The sequence below is a fragment of the Capricornis sumatraensis genome, chromosome 5 (genome assembly GCF_032405125.1).
Source record: "Capricornis sumatraensis isolate serow.1 chromosome 5, serow.2, whole genome shotgun sequence".
Taxonomy (NCBI): Eukaryota; Metazoa; Chordata; class Mammalia; order Artiodactyla; family Bovidae; genus Capricornis; species Capricornis sumatraensis.
Genome location: NC_091073.1, coordinates 102,294,928 through 102,314,926, shown reverse-complemented (window position 1 = coordinate 102,314,926; position 19,999 = coordinate 102,294,928). Strand labels below are relative to the sequence as shown.

Here is a 19,999-nt window from a genome sequence, read left to right as displayed (position 1 = left end):
AGTCCAAATAATATGTTTTTCCTTTAATAATCTTCTAACAGTTCAGTCTAATATTAACTTCAGAGCTGATTTAGTTTCTTTCATGTTCTTGCTGTTATTTTGCTTTTTTCTATCCTGTTTTCTGTCCCTCCATTCATGCATTCAAATTTGCCATCTCCTTCATTCCTTCCACACTATCATTTTTTCTTTGCCTTTATTTTAACTGTTTAACACTTCTTAACTAATGCTTTTAAAAAGTATTTATGCTACACTTAATGAATAAATTGTGTCTCAAAGTTTTCAAATTATTTTGAAATAACTGATCATTGGTCCTTGATAGAAAAACAGGTTTCCTATTTTCACTTCAGACCCTATCCCTCAATTCCCCTGAAATGTATAATGAGGTTATCTTTCAGCCATCTCTTATCTAGAATAACTGTTTTTCTCATTGTCTGTTTTCTAGGATCTTAACCATTTCTATTAATATAATTGTCTTTTTAGATAGTTTTCATTTCTTTTCTATCATTAAAATGAAAATATCAACCAAATACATGACTTTGAACTCCAAGACATAGTTTCTACCCTTGAGAAGTCATAAGGAGGACAAAATATACTGCTTTCTGTTCTTGAGACATGGTGTTTCAATCTTACATGATCCTGGGTTTCTAAGGTTTAATGTCAAGCTATGTTAACATGGACCTTTTTTGACTTCCCACGCCCCAGCACACAGAAGTCAAGATTTCTTTGTTTTACAGAACCACAAAGTACCAGAGGCTCAGCACAAGAAGAATCCCTGAACAGATCTTCTGACAACTTGGACACGTGCCCATATGGAGACGTGCAGACACTCTCTCCTTGCAAATGAATGTACTCAGTCTAGTTTCTCAGCTGTCCCCACAAGATCCACCCCACCAATACTTACTCTGGGATGTAGAAAGACTGGAGAAAGCTGACTTTGTTCGGCCTGCTAACCATTCCAAGCTCTCGTGCATGTTGGCCAGGGCTTTGAGGTAGCTGACGTCACAGAGGATGTCTTGTGGAGGGATTAATTTATCACCCAGGTTCCCAATAAGAACTTCTGACTCCTTGCCAAATGCTGCCCTGCATAACAAATCAGAAGCACACTTTACTTACAGCCTGGAAAAGACAGAGGTGGCAAGACGTTCTGACGCTTGTCTAGCAAAGATAGTTGTTATTATCACTATCTTAGAGCATGCTATTTTTCCTACATTCTGTTTCGTCAGAACATTATCATATACATATGCTGGCATTATCATATGCATATACTTTCTCCTGTTGTAAGAGAAAGTTATTGGAAGAACGAAGACCCTGATGCTTGTACTCCAACCAGCGTGGGCCTGATTATACAGGGACAGTCCTTGAAGATGGCTTCAACACCTGCTCTTTGTAGGTTTTCCTCTTGCCTCTTCTGCTGTGGAAGTTGAATAATAGCTTAGGGTGTTAAGTATATACACGGTTTGAAGGTGATTATTGCCGGGGGCCAGCGTGAGGGACTCCGCCCATGGCAAAGGTCATGAGGAAGGAGGCTTGGCATACGCAAAGGCGTGATCAAGCCTCAGGAAACCCCTGTTCCCGAGCATCTAACCCCCAAACCAGAGTCTGTTTTATGCTCTCACCTACACCTCTGACTTTATGGGGGGCTCTCCCCCATAACCGTTTCTCTCGGAGGAGTAAACGTGCAGCTCCAAGGTAATAAAAATTCCTGGGTGTGACAAGAATGTTTCAGCTTACAGACTCCTCTGAAGGTTATCTAGCCCACCTGTATAGGTTCGTCTGGCCACACGTGATTGTTTACAGCCTCCCAATCTGAGAGGCACGAGATGTTTCAGACTTACTAAAGGCAAATTCTTTTGGGGAGTTAGAAATTATTAGTATAGTGGGTTGGTTAGGAATTATATTGGTGAAGGGTTTTTCATCTGTTGTGTCAATAATTGCTGCTAATTCCCTCCCCTGGGTGGGACAAGGATGTCTCAGGTTAAACCTCTCTGCTGACAGACTAGCTTGTGTGACAGGATTATCCATACTCCTGCCACATGATTGTTTACTACCTCTTAACCATAAATAGCACAGAGAGTTTTGGAGTATTTTGAGAGTCTTAATTAGCATAGGGCTTTTTCTTCTTGTTGAGTCAATGATTGCCGCCAGGCCTCCATATCCTTAGGCACCTGGGAATATATTAATCAATGTATTTGAAATATAGAAAAGGAAATATAGTAGTTTTTAAGGTTAGCAATACTAGACTTTTTGAGTTAATGAATTTTCTCTTTTGTAATAGATCACTGTACTTTGTTATAAATCACTGTGTCCTTGCTATGTAAAAATGTAACTTTATCACTATCTTAAGACTAAATAGATCTTAAGGGGAACATTGGTGAAAGGATTTTTATTTGTTGGGCTGATGTTTGCTGCTAAATCTCCATATTCCCTGCCCTTATAATGAATATAACTAGCATATAGGAGAAATAAGCATTAACCTTTAAGTATATAGGAGAAATAAGTATTAACCTTTAAGATTAATCATGTTAACCTTGGGTTAAATAAATTCCTTTCTTGATTGTAACTCACTACACTCTCACCCTATAGGAATGTAACTTTATTTGGAGGGTGGTGCCCAGTTTAAGAAAAAACACCCTTGGAAGAAATAAGTTTTTTGGTTATCAGAAAGAAAGGATCATAAAATGTCAGCAGGTCTCTCTCATGGCCAGAAGATGATGTAATATCCCTAAGACCTTTTTTTTATACATTTATGTGAAGCACCTGATTTTGATAAAGGTCAGGACTGCTGACCCCCACGTGACTCTGTATTCATCCCTATATGTAACAAAAGGTATATAAGCAAACCCAAAAATTAAGAAATTGGATCAGTTTCCGGAAAGACTGATTCCCCCTTGTCGCTTCTTTCTTGCTCCCGTTTTTCTGGCTGAATTCCCATCTGAAGCATGGATGCTATTCCACGTAATCCAAGTTATTCAGCCTCTTTTTCTCCACTAATCTTCCTACTACAGTATCCGTTTCTAATCTCTCTCTATATCTGTAATTAAATATGTATTTTTCCAAGGACACTGACTCTGTCACCACCTTCGAATCACCCTGGATCCACCGGGGCTGGACCCCGGCAATTATAATCTATGGCCATTATAATGGCCATATTAACTTGGCAGCTAGAAAATGTTTTAAGCTGTTCAAAAGCAAAGAGGGTCCAATCTCCTTAAGAAAGCAGATTATAGTTGAAATGGAAGACAGGCCTCATTCATTAATTCATTTTGTGGTTGTTGCTCAGTTGCTCAGTTGTGTCCAACTCTTTGCAGCCCCATGGACTGCAGCATGCCAAGCTTCCCTGTCCTTCAACATCTCCCAGAGCTCACTCAAACTCATCTCCCTTGAGTCAGTGATGCCATCCAACCATCTCGTCCTCTGTTATCCCCTTCTCCTCCTGCCTTCAGTCCTTCCCAGCATCGGGGTCTTTTCCAATGAGTAGGCTCTTCGCAGCAGGTGGTCCAAGTAACGGGAGTTTCAGCGTCAGCATCAGTCCTTCCAATGAATATTCAGGGTTGATTTCCTTTAAGATTGACTGATTTGATCTCATTGCTTTCCAAGGGACTCTCAAGAATCTTCTCCTTGTTCTAAAAAGGACTGGAGGCAAGGAAGCTATAAAACATCAAGGCATTCACTATTTGGATAGAGAAACCAGTACAAATCAGTGAGGGATCCTTTAACTGGCTGGAAAATACAATCAAGCGCATTTTCCATACAGTCCAGTGTCTTCAAAAGGTTTCTGTGGTTTTCTTGTTGGGGGAGGGGATGGGTTGAAAAATCAAGTTACATGAGGTTAGAGAAGAATGATATTGGAAGTGACTCAGTCACTGTACAAAAGGAAGGATGGAGGCTCATATGGTTAAGAGTTTCACCTGCATGATACATAAAAACGAATCCATATTTCTTTCAAAAACATGGCTGAAATGATACAAGATGACTGAAGATGTTATGGAAAAAAAAAATTTCTTTTGGGGAAAGGTACACACAGGTAAATAGAGATGATGAGAAGAACAGGTGCCTGGAGTTTTCTATAAGCCCCAAAGCATTTAAAACTCACAATACCTTAAGTGAACAGAAGCAAGAGCATTATTTAACAACAAACCAAAGTAAGTTTCAAGCAAGCAGTGATTATTAGCAGCTGACAATATGGTCAGAACCATGCTTACTTGACACAGGCATGTAATGCCCAGCACTACAGGCGGGCGCTCAGTGTTGAAAGAAGTAACTGCTCTGAATTAAATGCTTAATAAATTGTTATTAAATGTAACCAAAGAGTGGCTCATGATAAGACTTCTTGTTTCAAAGGAGGGTAACTTTTTAAAATTAATTTATTTGTAATTGAAGGGTAATTGCTTTATAGTATTGTGTTGGTTTCTGCCAAACATCAACACGAATCAGTCATAGGTGTACCTATGTCCTCTCCCTAAAAGAGGGCGACATTCTTTTAAGGAAAAGTCACCGTTGATTGAGTTGGGTAAGCAGTGGCTATGGAGGCAGTAACACTGCTGGGGACAGAGCATGGGAACTTTGGGTAGGCACACAAATGACACATAAGGGTCATGTAATAGGTCTTGGTGGGACCCAAGAGTCTGAATTTCTAATAAGTTTCAGTCTCCTTACCTGGGAGACACACTTTCTTTGAATAATAAGGGCTACAGCACAGGTTTCTAAGTCTGGCAAACCTGGGTCTGAGTCCTCAAACTGCCACTCACTTATTGTGTAATGCTGCTTAACTGCCCTGAGCATTGTTAGCTAGGGGTAATAGTACCAACCTCATACGAAATAATGTAAGAACCTGGTGAAGTGATTTAAAGATCTTCACTGGGAAATTTTCCATTGTTACAAAGTAGAGCAAAGAATATATATAATCACCTCCCCTGTAGCCATTGCTCAGCTTCAATTACTAGCAACCCATGGTGGTTCCTGGTGGCTCTGATGGTTAAGTATCTGCCAGCAATGCAGGAGACCCCAGTTGGATTCCTGGGTTGGGAAGACCCCCTGGAGAAGGGAATGGCTACCCACTCTAGTATTCTTGCCTGAAGAATCCCATGGACAGAGGAGCCTGGCAGGCTACAGGCCATAGGATTGCAAAGAGTCAGACATGACTGAGTTACTAACACTCTCACTTTCACATGGTGAGTATTGTTTCATTTATTCAGATCTATTCTCCATCCCTCTTGGAATATTTTGAAGCAAATCATTCAGGTAATGTTAAATGCATAACACAGTGCATGGAACTGGATGAAAGCTAATATGTTGTAGTCCTTATTATTCTGAAGTCTGTTGAGATGACGGGTTTATTTACTGTCAACCCAGGATATGCTGTGATGAATAAACTTAAATAGATGAGTGATCAGAAGTAAATATATTAGATAGCTACGGCTAGTTTTACAAATGGAACCTTGTAACATTATAGCAAATGTTGCCATGTCTCAGAGTCCAGACTTCTCAGAATCTTGAAGAGGTAAGTCACTGTGACAGAAACCACCAACTGCCTACTAGATCTCCGGGCTGCCACACCTTCTCAAAGGATCTAGAGTGCTGCAGGAAGCAACATACCCAATATAAAATCAAAATAAACCAAACCAAAACCCTGCTCACTTTCCCAGCCTCTCTTGTGGATGTGGTGGTCAATGAGATGTAAATTGGAATCAGGAAATGGGCTTCTGAGAAAGTTCTTCCAAGCAGTCTTACTGGCAGGGATTTCTTTTGCCTCCCTCTTTCTGGAGTGCAGCCATGAGGGGTGAAGCCACAATAGCTCTTCTTCAAATAGCAGGTGACCTTGAGTATGCAAACCACCCTGGGAATAACGGAGCCAAAGGCAGGAGGATACAGAGGCACCAATGACATCATAGAACTGCCATGCGGCCCCAGATGATACATTTCTGGGCTTCGTGTTATAATAGGAGAGAAAATGAAACCTTATTTATCTAAGCCACTGCTACTGCAAGTTTCTGCTACTAGCAGTGAAATGTAATTTCAACTGACACAATTATCTAATTAGCATAAGTGATGTCATCTGTAGAAAACTTTCCCTGAATTTAGATATCCCTACAATTGAGTTACTGGGGAAGGCAAAACAATATCTCCTCCATGATTTGAGCTCAGCAGACAGTCATAATATCTTCCCCTTGGCTGTCACTCAGTCAAGTTGTAAATATTTACTTTTCTCAATCCGTCCTTATACATCAACTCTCTCAGTCCCTTAATCATCTTTGATAGATATAACACACAAAAAAATGCCTCTGAGCTGGGTGGTTAAAAAGCAACAGGGGAGGCAAACTGGCTTTGAAAAAATAGGCTTGGAGCCATTTTTATGCATGTAGGTGTAACCCTGGGTGGAAAGTGACAATCAAGACAAATGTATTTATGTAGCAGTCTAATCTGCTTATCTGGGGATCTCTGGGCTTAGGGCATGTCTGCTGTGCTGCTGCCAGCACTCGACGCCTATCCCATTCCCCTTTGGCTCACAGATTTGCTTAACTCCCTCCGACGGGAAAGCAATAGACGGAGAAAAATACAAACTGCCTCGTGCTGAATACATAGCAGACATCTCATTTGACAGGAATCCATAATCACCCCCTAACAACCTGGAGAGAGCACCACAACCATGACATGGAGAATCAATGATTGACAGCTAGAGCCATTTCACACGAAAAATCATACCTTCGAGGATTCGTGTGTGTCTAAGAGTTTGGTGGACAGTTTTTATGTGTTACAATAACCTTAAGGGGATGGCTCTAGATGCTCAACTATAGATTTTTTTCCCCTAAACCCTCTAATTTATTAAATAAATTATGGCATATCCACACTAGGGAAAACTATGCAATCATTAGAAATTATTAATACATAGTAGAAAATACTTGGTACCACAGAAAAAAGCTTGATACTGCATACTTTTAGCCATAATACGCAACTGAGTAAAACTGTTATAAAACTGCATGCATTGCATATATAAAAAGAACAGAATTACGTATCTATATGAACTGAAACAAGATTGGATATGTATCTATCAAAATGTTGCATAACTCGATTATGCTTTGTGCGTCTCTGTATTTTCTACACTTTCTCCAAAGGACACATTTACTTTATAATTAAAAATTAAAAACTGAAAACCCTACAAGTGAGAAAAAGCTTTCAAACGGATGCATCAAGCATTTTAGCATTTAGCATTTTAGAGTATTTGGGTATTGCAGTTATTTGAGCCAAACTGGAGGCAAGTTTGGTTGGTCTCAAGGCTGGTTTGGACCGTGACTCCAGGCTTACTCAACCTGCAGTCAGTAGGGATCCTTTCCACACTAGGTAGGAATGTAATTTGGTGCAGCCACAGTGGAGAACCGTTTGCAGGTTCCTTAAAAAAAAAAAAAAAAGACGTATCATATGATCTAGTAATCCCACACCTGGGAACATATCCAGACAAAACTCTATTTGTGTATTCGAAAAGATATACACACCCCAATGTTCATAGCAGTTGTATTTACAATAGCCAAGACATGTTAACAACCTAAGTGTCCACCAACAGTGGAATGGATGAAGAAGATGAGGCGTGTATATCTATATATGAATCTTACTCAGCCATAAAAAAAGTAAAATAAAGCCATTTGCAGCAACATGGATGGCTCTGGAGATGATCATCCTGAGTAAGTCAGAAAGAAAAACATCATAAAATATCACTTATAAAAGTAATACAAATGAACTTATTTACATAACAGAGAGACACACAGACATAGAAAATAAACTTCTGGTTACCGAAAGGGAAAGGGTGGTGGGAATAAGTCAGGAATTTGGGACTAGCAGATACACACTACTGAATATACAACAGATAAAGAAGGACCTACTGTATAGTAAGGGAGCTACATTCAGTATCTTGAAATAAGCTATGATGGAAAAGAATCTAAGAACCATCTATATCTATACCTGAATCACTCTGCTGTACACCTGAAACACTGTTCATCAACTATACTTCAATTTTTAAAAAAATGTAAAAAAAAAAAAAGATGGTGGTCAGCGGCTACCACAGAGGTCTCACTGTCGGGACGACTGCTTGCCAGCATCCGGGTCAGCAGTGTTTCCTCTTTCTAGATCTGAATTTTTATTTAGCCTTCATCTTCTGCTTATTATGAAAGCACATTATTTCATGAAGGGATTACATATGTTTGCGTGAAATGGGCAGCAGAGTAAATCATTACCTGGAGAAGGTGAAGTAAGAAGTGTTCAGTTATGGCCCAAAGATTATCTGGCCTACCCAGGAACAGACCTCAGAACCCAGCACTCATTGTTTCAGTCACTGAAACCCTATCTGAGAAGTCACTTTTATCATCAGTAGGCCAACACACTCACACAGAAGCCTAAGAAACTGAAGGAAGAGTGTTAAACCTGTTAAGTTTTATTTTACCACACAATTATAATCTTTAAAGGGCCTGAATCTGACAAGAATTCATTTAAGAGAATTTTGCCGAGAGTGTAAAACCTGTTTGACTTAATCTTACCACACAATCATAATCTTTCAAGAGGTCTAGCTGACAAGAATTTGTTTAAGACAAGTTTGCCAAAGATGCCGCAAACTGTCTCCATTTAGTCATTAAATAATTCTGTTTTTCTTTCCCTGAAATCTTAGGGAGGAAAAAAAAAGAAAGAGTACACTTTCAGCAGACTAAATGGTGCTTATGAGAGAAATAGCGCAAATAGTTTCAAAGTGATTTGCAGATTGAGGCTATAGTTGACCACATATCATATATGCTCAGACCCTCTCCACTCTCCAAGTCTTCTGTTAGTACCATAGCTTCCCTTTGCTGACTCTGCTGTAAGAATACTGCTCCCAGAAACAGTAAACACTGCCCAAAGCCCCCTGTGATCCAGAAGACAGGGAGGGGAAGACACAGCTGGGCTCAGATGGAGAAGCAGATCACCAGACTCCTTGTATCCCGGAGGGGGCGGTGCTGTACCCACACTGAGGGTGGAATTGCTTTCCTGACCTGAAATGTTTCTGGCAGGACCATTATCAGGAGATTTACTCAAGCTCTTATTTGCAATCACGATATCCTATTCAACAGTGTTTCTGGCCAAGAAACTTCTTGGGTGAAAATGGCTGATGCAAGATTCATCTATGGTCCAGTTGGGAGACAACTTTTACAAGGCTGGAGTGCTGGAGTACTCTGACCTAGAGACCAATATATAGTGCTGTTTTATATTCCCCCAAGCAAATATGGATCTGGAAACCCAAGGGTTAGCAGTAGGAATGGTCCCTCTTCTCATTATTAAAACCATGCATGGAGGGTCTCTTACTGCTATCACAGCTTTGGGCTAAACTGGTCTAGAGGCACTCAGGAAGGAATGCTTCCACCAGGAAATACAACAATGACTAAATTACATGGGAAAGAGAGACTGCCATCTGGCTATTTCAGGTTTCTCACACTACTGAACCAACAGGTGGAGAAAGGGGTCACTTTGAGCCCTGGAAGGACTGACTGATCTCAACTGCCAAGGGCAAACTGAGTTGCTTCTATGCAATAACGGCAAGAGAGCACTACATCGGATTCACTGGAACCCCTTTTAGTATTTCCAGGGCCATAGTACCAATAGCTCCTGGTGACTCAGATGGTAAAGAATCTGCCTGCAATGCAGGAGGTCTGGGTTTGATCCCTGCGCCAGGGAGATTCCCTGGAAAAGGAATGACTACCCACTCCAGTGCTCTTGCCTGGAGGGGCTACAGTCCATGGGGTTGCAAAGAGTCAGACATGACTGAGCAACGAAACAACAACATAAAACTTACCATTTAACCTTTTCTAGGTGTACAGTTTAACGGCATTAAGTACATTCACAGTGTTGTGCAACCAGTATCACTGTTTCCAGAACTTTCCCATCCTCCCAAATAGAAACTCTGTACTCGTTAAAGGGGAACTTCCCATTCTCTCTTCCCATTCCCCCAGTCCCTGGTAACCACTATGCTACAGTTTACCTCTATGAATTTGCCTAGTCCAGGTACCTTCCATAAGTGGATTCATATATGTCCCTTTCAGTCTGGCTTACTTCACTCACCATAACATTTCAAAGTTCACTCATGTTGTAGTATGTATCAGAACTTCATTTCTGTTTAAGGCTATGCCACATATTGTTTATCCTTTCATCTGGGGATGGACATCTGGACTGTTTCCAGCTTTTGGCTATTGTGACTAATGCTTCTATGAACATTGGTGCACAAGTATCTGTTTGAATCTCTGCTTTCAATTCCTTTGGGTATATGCAGAGAAACACAACTGCCGGATTCTGCGGTAATTCTATGTTTACTCTTTTGAGGAACCATCGTACTGCTTTCCAGAGTGGCTGCACCATTTTACATTCCCACCATCAATGCACAAGGCTTCCAACTTCTCCACATCCTCATCAAAATTTGCTATTTACTGTTTTAACTTTAAAATGATAGTCATCATAATGAATGTGAGGTTCATTACAAACTGTTTTACATGAGGAACTGGTGGCATTAACTTTTTTTTCTAGCTCAGAGATCACCACATGTAAGGACTCACTTCTGCCTTGACATAGGGGACTGCACAGATACTAGCTCTGAGGAGAATTCGATGATGCCTGAGGCCAACTCACTTTTGTTGGGGAGAGGGGGGTTATGCCCTTATATGAGAATTGTTAACCTTGTATTAGGCAGAAATACCAAGTTTTAATAGATACAGAATAAAAAAAGGGGTGAACCCTGAAAGCCCTAGGCTTGTTTTCCCTAAGACCCATTCCTCACTTTTGCTTTGCTCTGTATCTGGAGTTAGGGACTGACTCGCTGCAGGCTGGGTTCCAGGTTCTGACCACAGGGGACCCTCATGGGAAACTGAAGGCTAAAGGCAAAGGAGAATCCAGGACTTTTCTGTTCTTTCCCTCCCCTCTGCCTCAGGTGATGTCTCGAGCAACAGACACATCTCCTTCTTGGTTCTAGCTTCTACCATGCTCCAATTCCTTTGACTAATCTGTGTTCCAGTAAAAACCTCTTCCCCTTGGCCCTCCACCTAAAGGGAGGCAGTGGCTTCTGTGAGAAGCAGCTCTATGGGTTCTCTTAATGTCCCCTGTTCGACACTCAGATCCTCATTCTCCTATGAAACCAATTCCCTCCATTTAAATCCAACTTGAAGGAATTTACGGGAATGTCATTGTTTAGTTGGTAAGTTGTGTCTGACTCTTTTGCAACACCATGGATTGTAATCTGCCAGGCTCCTCTATCCATGGGATTTCCCAGGAAAGAATACTGGGGTGGGTTGCCATTGCCTTCTCCAGTGGATCTTCTCGACTCAGGGATCAAACTTGCATCTCCTGCATTGACAGCCAGATTCTTTACTACTGAACCACCAGGGAAGTCCAAGTTAAGGGAATTTTGTTGTTGTTCAGTAGCTCAGTCGTGTCTGACTCTTTGCAACCCCACGAACTGCAACATGCCAGGCTTCCCTGTCCTTCACCATTTCCCTGAGTTTCCTCAAACTCACGTCCATTGAGTCAGCAATACCATCCAACCATCTCATCTTCTGTCGTCCCCTTCTCCTCCAGCCTTCAATCTTTCCCAGCATTAGGGTCTTTTCTAATGAAGAGGGATTACTTGAAGGGATTTCTGTTTTCTAGGAAAGACCTTGACTTATACTGGACCTAGTAAGATGTCTGACCATATTCAAGGCAGCTGGAAGTTGATTAAATTCTTTGGCATGGGATTAATTAGTTCTGTTGTATAGGTAGAGAAACTGAGAAATGTTAAGATAACCTGTAAAGATCACTCCACTATTATCTGTCAGAGCTTAAACTGATGAAGGCTATAAAAAGGTCAGGTCACCTACCTAAATTCCTAATAAAACCGAGTGATTCTTATGAGATGTGACAATGACACCTCCATCTATCACTCCCGCTTTTTACAACTGCTCAATCTTCAACACTTTCAAAACCTGTCTAATCTGTCTGTGTCAAAAATAATGGAGGTGGTAACCATTCTGAAGAGTTCTTTACTCAGGTCTTCAAAAACTGCCTTTCTAAAATGATCCTGGCTAAGCCCTCAAAAACAGGAAGGCATAAAACAGCTTAGTTATCGATTATAGCATTTTTTTTCTTCCTAGAAACTGCTAAAACTCATCACTAAGTCTATCCTTCAATGGTCTTCATCAGAGATGATCATGTGAGTAGCTATTTTTCATATTTAATAAGCAATTACTCCTCTTCAGAAAAGTGTCTCCTCTTTCAGTAATCACAATCAGGGATTTTTTTCATTTGCTTTCTTTGTTTACTGTCTGTCCATGATTTAGAAACTTGCAATACTCTTGATACACTTGCCAAATAAATATATATATGTGTGTGTGTGTACACACACACATACAAATATAAATTTTTTTGGTTACAGGGAAATTGGAGTTTCTGGGTTGCTTACTCAAAGATGTCAGCCAAAGAAATTAATCATGACTGTTATTAAGGTGTGTTGAGGGGGTGACCACTAGTTCATTCCCTTGTGCTTTTAAATCACCTTGTTCACTGGGACAGACATAAAACACTAGACTTAAGGAATCATGGTGCTTTAACACTGAGAAGTTGGAAAATAGTCTAAACCAGAAGCCATCATCCTGGCTAGACATTAAAAACTTAACCAGGGAAGTTTAAACAAAATACTTGATGCCAAATTTGACTTGTAGAAATTTTTATTTAATTGGTTACAGGTGGGGCTCAGTCATGGGCATTTTTTTTTTTTTGATAAATTTTTTTTAAAACTCAACATTCAAAAAACAAAGATCATGGCATCTAGTCCCATCACTTCACAGCAAATAGATGGAAAAACACTGGAAACAGTGACAGACTTTATTTTCTAGGGCTCTAAAATCACTGTGGATGGTGACTGTAGCCATGAAATTAAAAGATGCTGGAAGAGTAACTATGAGAGAGCTAGACAGCATATTAAAAAGCAGAGACATCCCTTTGCTGACAAAGGTTCATCTAGTCAAAGTTATGGTTTTTCTAGTAGTCATGTATGGATGTGAGAGTTGGACCATAAAGAAGATCGGGTGCTGAAGAATTGATGCCTTTGAACTGTGGTGTTGGAGAAGGCTCTTGAGAGTCCCTTGGACTGCAAGGAGATCCAACCAGTTAATCCTAAAGGAAGTAAGTCCTGAATATTCATTGGAAGGACTGATGCTGAAGCTGAAGCTCCAATACTTCGGCCACCTGATGCAAAGAACTGACTCACTGGAAAAGATCCTGATGCTGGGAAAGATTGAGGGCAGGAGGAAAAGGGGATGACAGAGGATTAGATGGTTGGATGGTATCACTGACTCAATGGACATGAATTTGAGGCAACTCCAGGAGATGGTGAAGGGCAGGGAAGCCTGGCATGCTACAGTCCATGGGGTCACAAAGAGTCAGACACAAGTGAACGACTGAACAACATCTGAGATAGAATCCACATACCACAAAATTTACTCACAGTATCAATCATACAATTAGAACATTTTTATCTCCTCCAAAAAAGAAATCAGACTTCTCATTTATTTCCAGCCCCAGCCCAAAGTCACTACTAATCTACTTTCTGCCTTTATAGATCTCCCTATTTTGGACATTCATGTATAATTCCTATTCATATAAATGGAATCATACAACATATCATCTTTTGTGACTGGCTTCTTTTATTTAACATGGTTTCAAGGTTCATCCATATTGAAGCATGCACACTATTTCTTTTATTACCATAAAGTACTGCATTGGGTATGTCATAGATCTGTCCCATTTTATCTGTTCATCACTTGATGGATATTTGGGTGATTTCCATTATTTGGCTATTATGAATAATATTGCTCTAAACATTCACGTCTAAATGGATGTATGTTTCCATTTCTCTAGGGTGTATACACTAGGAATGGAATTGCTAGCTCATACACTAACTCTAACCTTTTGAGAATATGCCAGACTATTTCCCAAAATTTTATATTCTCACCAATAGTATATAATGGTTCCAATTTTTCACATCCTTGCCAATACTTGTGATTACCAATCTTTATAGTATAGTTATCTTAGTGGACGTGAAGTAGTATCTTTGGTTTTGATTTGCATTTCCTTGATGGCTAACAATACTGAGCATCTTTTCATATGCTTATTGATCATTTGTGTTATCTCCTTTAGAGAATTGGCAATTCTGACCCTGAGCTTACTTTTAATTGGGTTATTTCTTTATTATCAAGCCATGCCTTCTTTATCAGATATTTATTAGGAATCTACGATTACTCAGGCTCTGTGGTGGGTTCAAAGTCCCCTAGAATCATTTCATGGTTCCCTAATATGCCATGACCCAGAGTTTGAAAAATGCTGTGTTAAAATCTGGCTCTGTGAAGGTGTTCCTTGACTGTGTCCCCTGAAGATGGCAAACTCCTATGAATCATCTTATGAAGAAACTGAGGCCCATGGCAGGAGATGTGCTCACTTTGCACAGCTGCAGCCATCAGGGAAGCAGAGCTGGTTTTTGTTCTTGGCTTACTACTCAGGGCCACAAGCCATGCTGCCTCTCCCAAGTTTCAGTCACTCTAACATTTCTCTTTACCAAGAGACACAAAAATGGCCTCTTATCGTGGAACTGAACTTTCTTGAAGACTCAACTCTCATGCTAGTTAAAGTATGTGTGCACATTCACGTGCACACATACATACACACAACCAGAACATAGACTCAAGAATCAAAGGCTGTTGTTTATACAAGGGCTTGATTTCCAAAATACACAAATATCTCATACAATTCAACAACAAAAAAAGTTCTTTAAATGGGCAGAAGACCTAAATAGACATTTCTCCAAAAAAGATATACAGATGGCCAACAAGCACATTAAAAGATGCTTAACATCTCTAAACATTCAGTTCAATACAATCGCTCAGTTGTGTCTGACTCTTTGCAACCCCATGAACTGCAGCACACCAGGCCTCCCTGTCCATCACCAGCTCCCAGAGTCCACCCAAACCCATGTCCATTGAGTCGGTGATGGCATCCAACCATCTTATCCTCTGTTGTCCCCTTCTCCTCCAGCCCTCAATTCTTCCCAGCATCAGAGTCTTTTCAAATGAGTCAGCTCTTTGTATCAGGTGGCCAAAGTACTGGACTTTCAGCTTCAACATCAGTCCTTTCAATGAACACCCAGGACTGATCTCCTTTAAGATGGACTGGTTAGATCTCCTTGCAGTCCGAGGGACTCTCAACAGTCTTCTCCAATAGCACAATTCAAAAGCATCAATTCTTCGGCGCTCAGCTTTCTTTATAGTCCAACTCTCACATCCATACATGACCACTGGAAAAACCATAGCCTTGACTAGACGGACCTTTGTTAGCAAAGTAATGTCTCTGCTTTTTAATATGCTGTCTAGGTTGGTCATAACTTTCCTTCCAAGGCGTAAGCGTCTTTTAATTTCATGGCTGCAATCACCATCTGCAGTGATTTTGGAGCCCAGAAAAATAAAGTCAGCCACTGTTTCCACTGTTTCCCCATCTATTTGCCACGAAATGATGGCATTAGAGAAACAGAAATCAAAACTACAATGAGGTATCACCTCACACATGTCAAAATGACCTGAATCATAAAAAGTTTACAAGTAATAGTGCTGGAGAGGGTGTGGAGAAATGGAAGCCCTCCTGTACTGCTGGTAGGAATGTAAATTGGTACAACCACTATAGAAAGCAGTATGGAGATTCCTCCCAAAATTAAAAATAGACCCAGAATCTTTTAAAAATTAAAAATATGACCCAGAAATCCTACTCCTGGGCATATATCCAGATAAAACTCTTAATTTGAAAAAATACATGCACCTCAGTGCTCACTGCAACACTGTCCACAATAGCCAAGACATGGAAGCTACCTAACGATGACTGAATAAAGAAGACGTGGTCCATATATACAATGGAATACTACTCACCCATAAAAAAGAATGAAACAATGCCATTTGCAGCAATCTGGATGGACCTAGAGTTTACCATATTAAGTAAGTCAGAAAGAGAAAGATAAATGCCATATGATAATATCACTTATATGTGGAATCTAAAGCGTGACACAAATGGTGTATGAAACAAGACTTAGAGAACAGAACTATGATGGCCAAGTGGAAGAGAGTGTTGGAGGAAGGATGGGTTGGGAGTTTGGCATTAGCAGATGCAACTATTATACATAGAATGGATAAGCAACAAGGATCTAATGTATAGCATGGGGAGCTATATATTCAGTTCAATATCCTGTGATAAACCATAATGGAAAAGAATATGAAAAAGAATGTATATACAGCTGAATCACTTTGCTGTACAGCAGAAATTGACACAACATTGCCAATCAACTAAACTTCAATAAAATCATATTTTTTAAAAGTTGGCATCTATAGATGAGGATGGAGTGAGGGAACCTGGCTAAAGACATAGAGAGAATTAGGACAGGAAGTCATGGCTGAGTCTCAGGCTTTTCTCCACATTCTGTACCCCTGTTTTTGGTCCCAAGTAGATGAGGAAACTGACATATCAGTGTGTGAAGTCAGTGAAAATTTCCATGAAAATGGATACTAGGTAAGAGCGAGAAAAGAATGAATTGCGAAGTAGCACATTATTTTCAAGCTGATGGCACCTCTCAGAGTTTTAATATAGACTCAACTTGGAATAAAGTTGCATGGGAAATGCTCTGTTAGCTTGGAACATGAATGCATCTCTCTTTAGCCAAGCCACTCAAATAAGCCTGGTTACTTTGCTGTTTTCTCTGCAGGATGTTGTCAAGAAACATGGGATAGACACAAAAAGGTACCCGTTTATTTATTTATTTATTTTTTTCTGTAGGTGCTGTGATTTCCAGAGGTGTGCAGTTTTTCCACCAGGAGCCACTGTAAGTTATACATTCCTATAAGCAACAATAGATGTCCACAGAACATCTCTTGGAAAATAATATTTTTAAAAGAATACATATATATGTATGCACAACTGAATCTGTGCAGACTACATCTGTACACTTTGCTGTACAACAGGAATCAACATTGTACCTCATACTTCAATAAAAAGAAAAAAGAACATTTCTTAAGCTTCAAAACAGATAATCAATACATAAGATTAAAATAACCAATAATTACTTATTGTTAATTGAACATATACTCTGGTTTTTCAACTACCAAGCATGATGACAGATTTAAAAGTCAAAATGTATATAGCATTGAACTTCCTCATCAACTATTTCAGCTTATTGAAGATTCTGGTTATTTCTCAAATTGCCATACAATTTCCTTTGGAAAAAAAAATTTACATCTGTTCAGAGCAGAGACATTAAACAGTTGATGTCAAGCAACGGCAATGATTCAAGAACTAAGCAACTAAGTGTCACGTTTTGAAGGTAGCTTTCTGGGGAAGGGATTAGGGAACTGCTGGGGGGTCTGGAGGAAGACAGAGAGAGGGGAACCTCAAGGTCAAAGTAAACTACTACAGAGAAGAGTAAAGCTTTGCATAAAATTAGCAGAAAAATATAGACAGATTAAGTTTTTTTTTTTTTTTTCCCCAGGGATACAGAAAGAATGACTGTGGAGAACTGGTGAACTGGTAGTAAATAATAACAGGGTTTGAGGACGTGTGGAAAAAAATTTTAAACCAATAAAAATTTAAAAGCTCAGTACTAATTACTCATGGTTAAATAGCCAATAATGATGAGCAGTGATCCCTTGTCCCACCCCTTCTCACCTTAGACTTTCGTCCCAGAAAGAAGCATCTACAACTTAAAAAAAAAAAAATTCTGTTTCTAATTCTTTCAATGTTACATCCATCTTTTTATATAATCTGTGTAAAACACTACTCACTGATATATACATTTTATGAATGTATGAGGGGAGGACATGATTGGTAAGGAATTAGCTTACTTATGTCCCCTCTGGCAACTCCCTGATTATACCAATTTCCCCTTCAGAGTGCAGTTATGTTATTATTTTTAGTTTTTCTATTGGTCTCTTTTACAATATATTTATATATTATCTTTGCCTCTAGCAGCTGTACTCACCATGCTCTAAGTTCTTATTTAAGTCCCCCATAGACTGTGAGCTCCTAACCTAGGAGGGATGCAGGGTGGGATGAAGAAAGGGAGAGGGTTACAGGAGAGAGATGCTGGAGGAGTTCATACTTGAGCTGTATCTTGAGAGCTGAATGGGACAGGCACAGGAAGCAGGGTTGGAATGAGCAGGAAGAGGAATGGACATGGGCAAAGACATGGAGGAAAGAGCATGGTAGACTGGGAACCTGAAAAGGTTCAGTAAGACAGGGGTGAGAAGGCCAGGAGTCCTTCATCATCTGGCAGGGAATTAAGCCTGCAGCAGAGAGCAGCCACCAGCAGAGATGGTCCTGGGGAGAGAACAGCAGGTGATGGCCTTGGACTATCTCGTTCATGTTTGCCCCTGTCTTAGGAACACCTCTTCCTGCTCCTACCCCAGAGAGGTAACAGGTATCCTGCCCACCAACACAATGGCACAAACATCATTCTCAGCTTCACTTTCTGAAGGGCTGAGTAAGACTAAATTGGAAGCATTAACTTTTAAATTTTATTAAGACTCCAGATGAGAGAAAGAGGGATGGTATTAAATGTGTATCTACGTAAAAAAAAAAAAAAAAAAAGTTAAATAATTGAATGATCTAAAATGAAACAAAAAATAAAATGCAAAAATATTGTTAGTGACTTTTTAATGGTACTAATAGATAATCAAAATCCTCAAATAACTGTCTGAAAAGATTAGCATTTATGCACTGTATAGAGATCTACATTTTTTTTCATTTATTGCCAATCTTATGCTAACAAGAGCCATATCATTTTGATATAATAACAAGTGCCTAATTCAATCATCTTGAACATTAATTGATATGTTTGTAGCTGATCCTCCAGTTAATTACCTGTCCTTTTTGTTTAATTTTGAGATTTAAGTCTGCTTCTCATCCGGTCTTGTCTGTCTGTGTCCTACATACATCTATGACCTTCATCTTGTATTATCGAGAGAAAAAAAAAATTCTTGCAAAGCATTTTCTACTCCTGTACTTATTTAACATATTCATATTTTCTGATTCATCTTTCCTTTTATAATTATATTTTTAAAGTCATATTAAGTCTTCACAGATAGTAGAATAAATGTCTCTCTTCTAATGAACATTTTGTTCGAGTTAAATAAAGTCTTTTTCCCCCTCTGCATCAGATCTTTTATTTATTCCTTCAAATTTATCTAAAGATTCTTCAACAGCTATAGTAATCAAGAACCTTTTAAGTCATTGCTTGTATTATGTTGAGAACCTTGACATTTCCACGTGGAATTTTTCTGAAATGTATTTGTGTTCTATTTTATTAATACTGATACTTGCTTATATCTAAACACATTCCTAGGCCTACAAGATTTCTACTAAAATTAATTGTTTAATTTCAGCAGGATGAAGAAAGTAAAGAGGTGTGAAGACGAAGACAAACCCCCAAATAAAACAAAAATGATTAATTAATGGCAGTGCTGAGGACTAGAACTCAGACCTATGAGCTTCCAAACGGAATAAGCTTTTGGGAGCCCACTGAAAGCATTTTCTTGCAATTAAGGCAACTGGAACATCATTCTTCAGGTCAGTTCAGTTCAGTCGCTAGGTCGTGTCCTACTCTTTGCGACCCCATGAACTAACTGCAGCACGCCAGGCCTCCCTGTGCATCAACAACTCCCAGAGTTCACTGACACTCACGTCCATCAAGTCAGTGATGCCATCCAGCCATCTCATCCTCTGTCGTCCCCTTTTCCTCCTGCCCCCAATCCCTCCCAGCATCAGGGTCATTTTCAATGAGTCAACTCTTCGCATGAGGTGGCCAAAGTATTGGAGTTTCAGCTTCAGCATCAGTCCTTCCAAAGCACACCCAGGACTCATCTCCTTTAGAATGGACTGGTTGGATACCTTGCAGTCCAAGGGACTCTCAAGAGTCTTCTCCAACACCACAGTTCAA

At 39.7% G+C, this 19,999-nt stretch overlaps 1 protein-coding gene across 1 annotated transcript in view; it reads right to left on the bottom strand.

The window, feature by feature from the left end:
• The window catches only part of EXOC4 (exocyst complex component 4), an 816,431-nt gene that overhangs the window by 121,936 nt on the left and 674,496 nt on the right, over positions 1-19,999 (bottom strand). Inside the window, exon 14 of the mRNA XM_068972655.1 lies at positions 902-1,080. Coding sequence (XP_068828756.1) covers positions 902-1,080 — 179 coding nt within the window. The remainder of the gene's footprint in view (positions 1-901; positions 1,081-19,999) is intronic.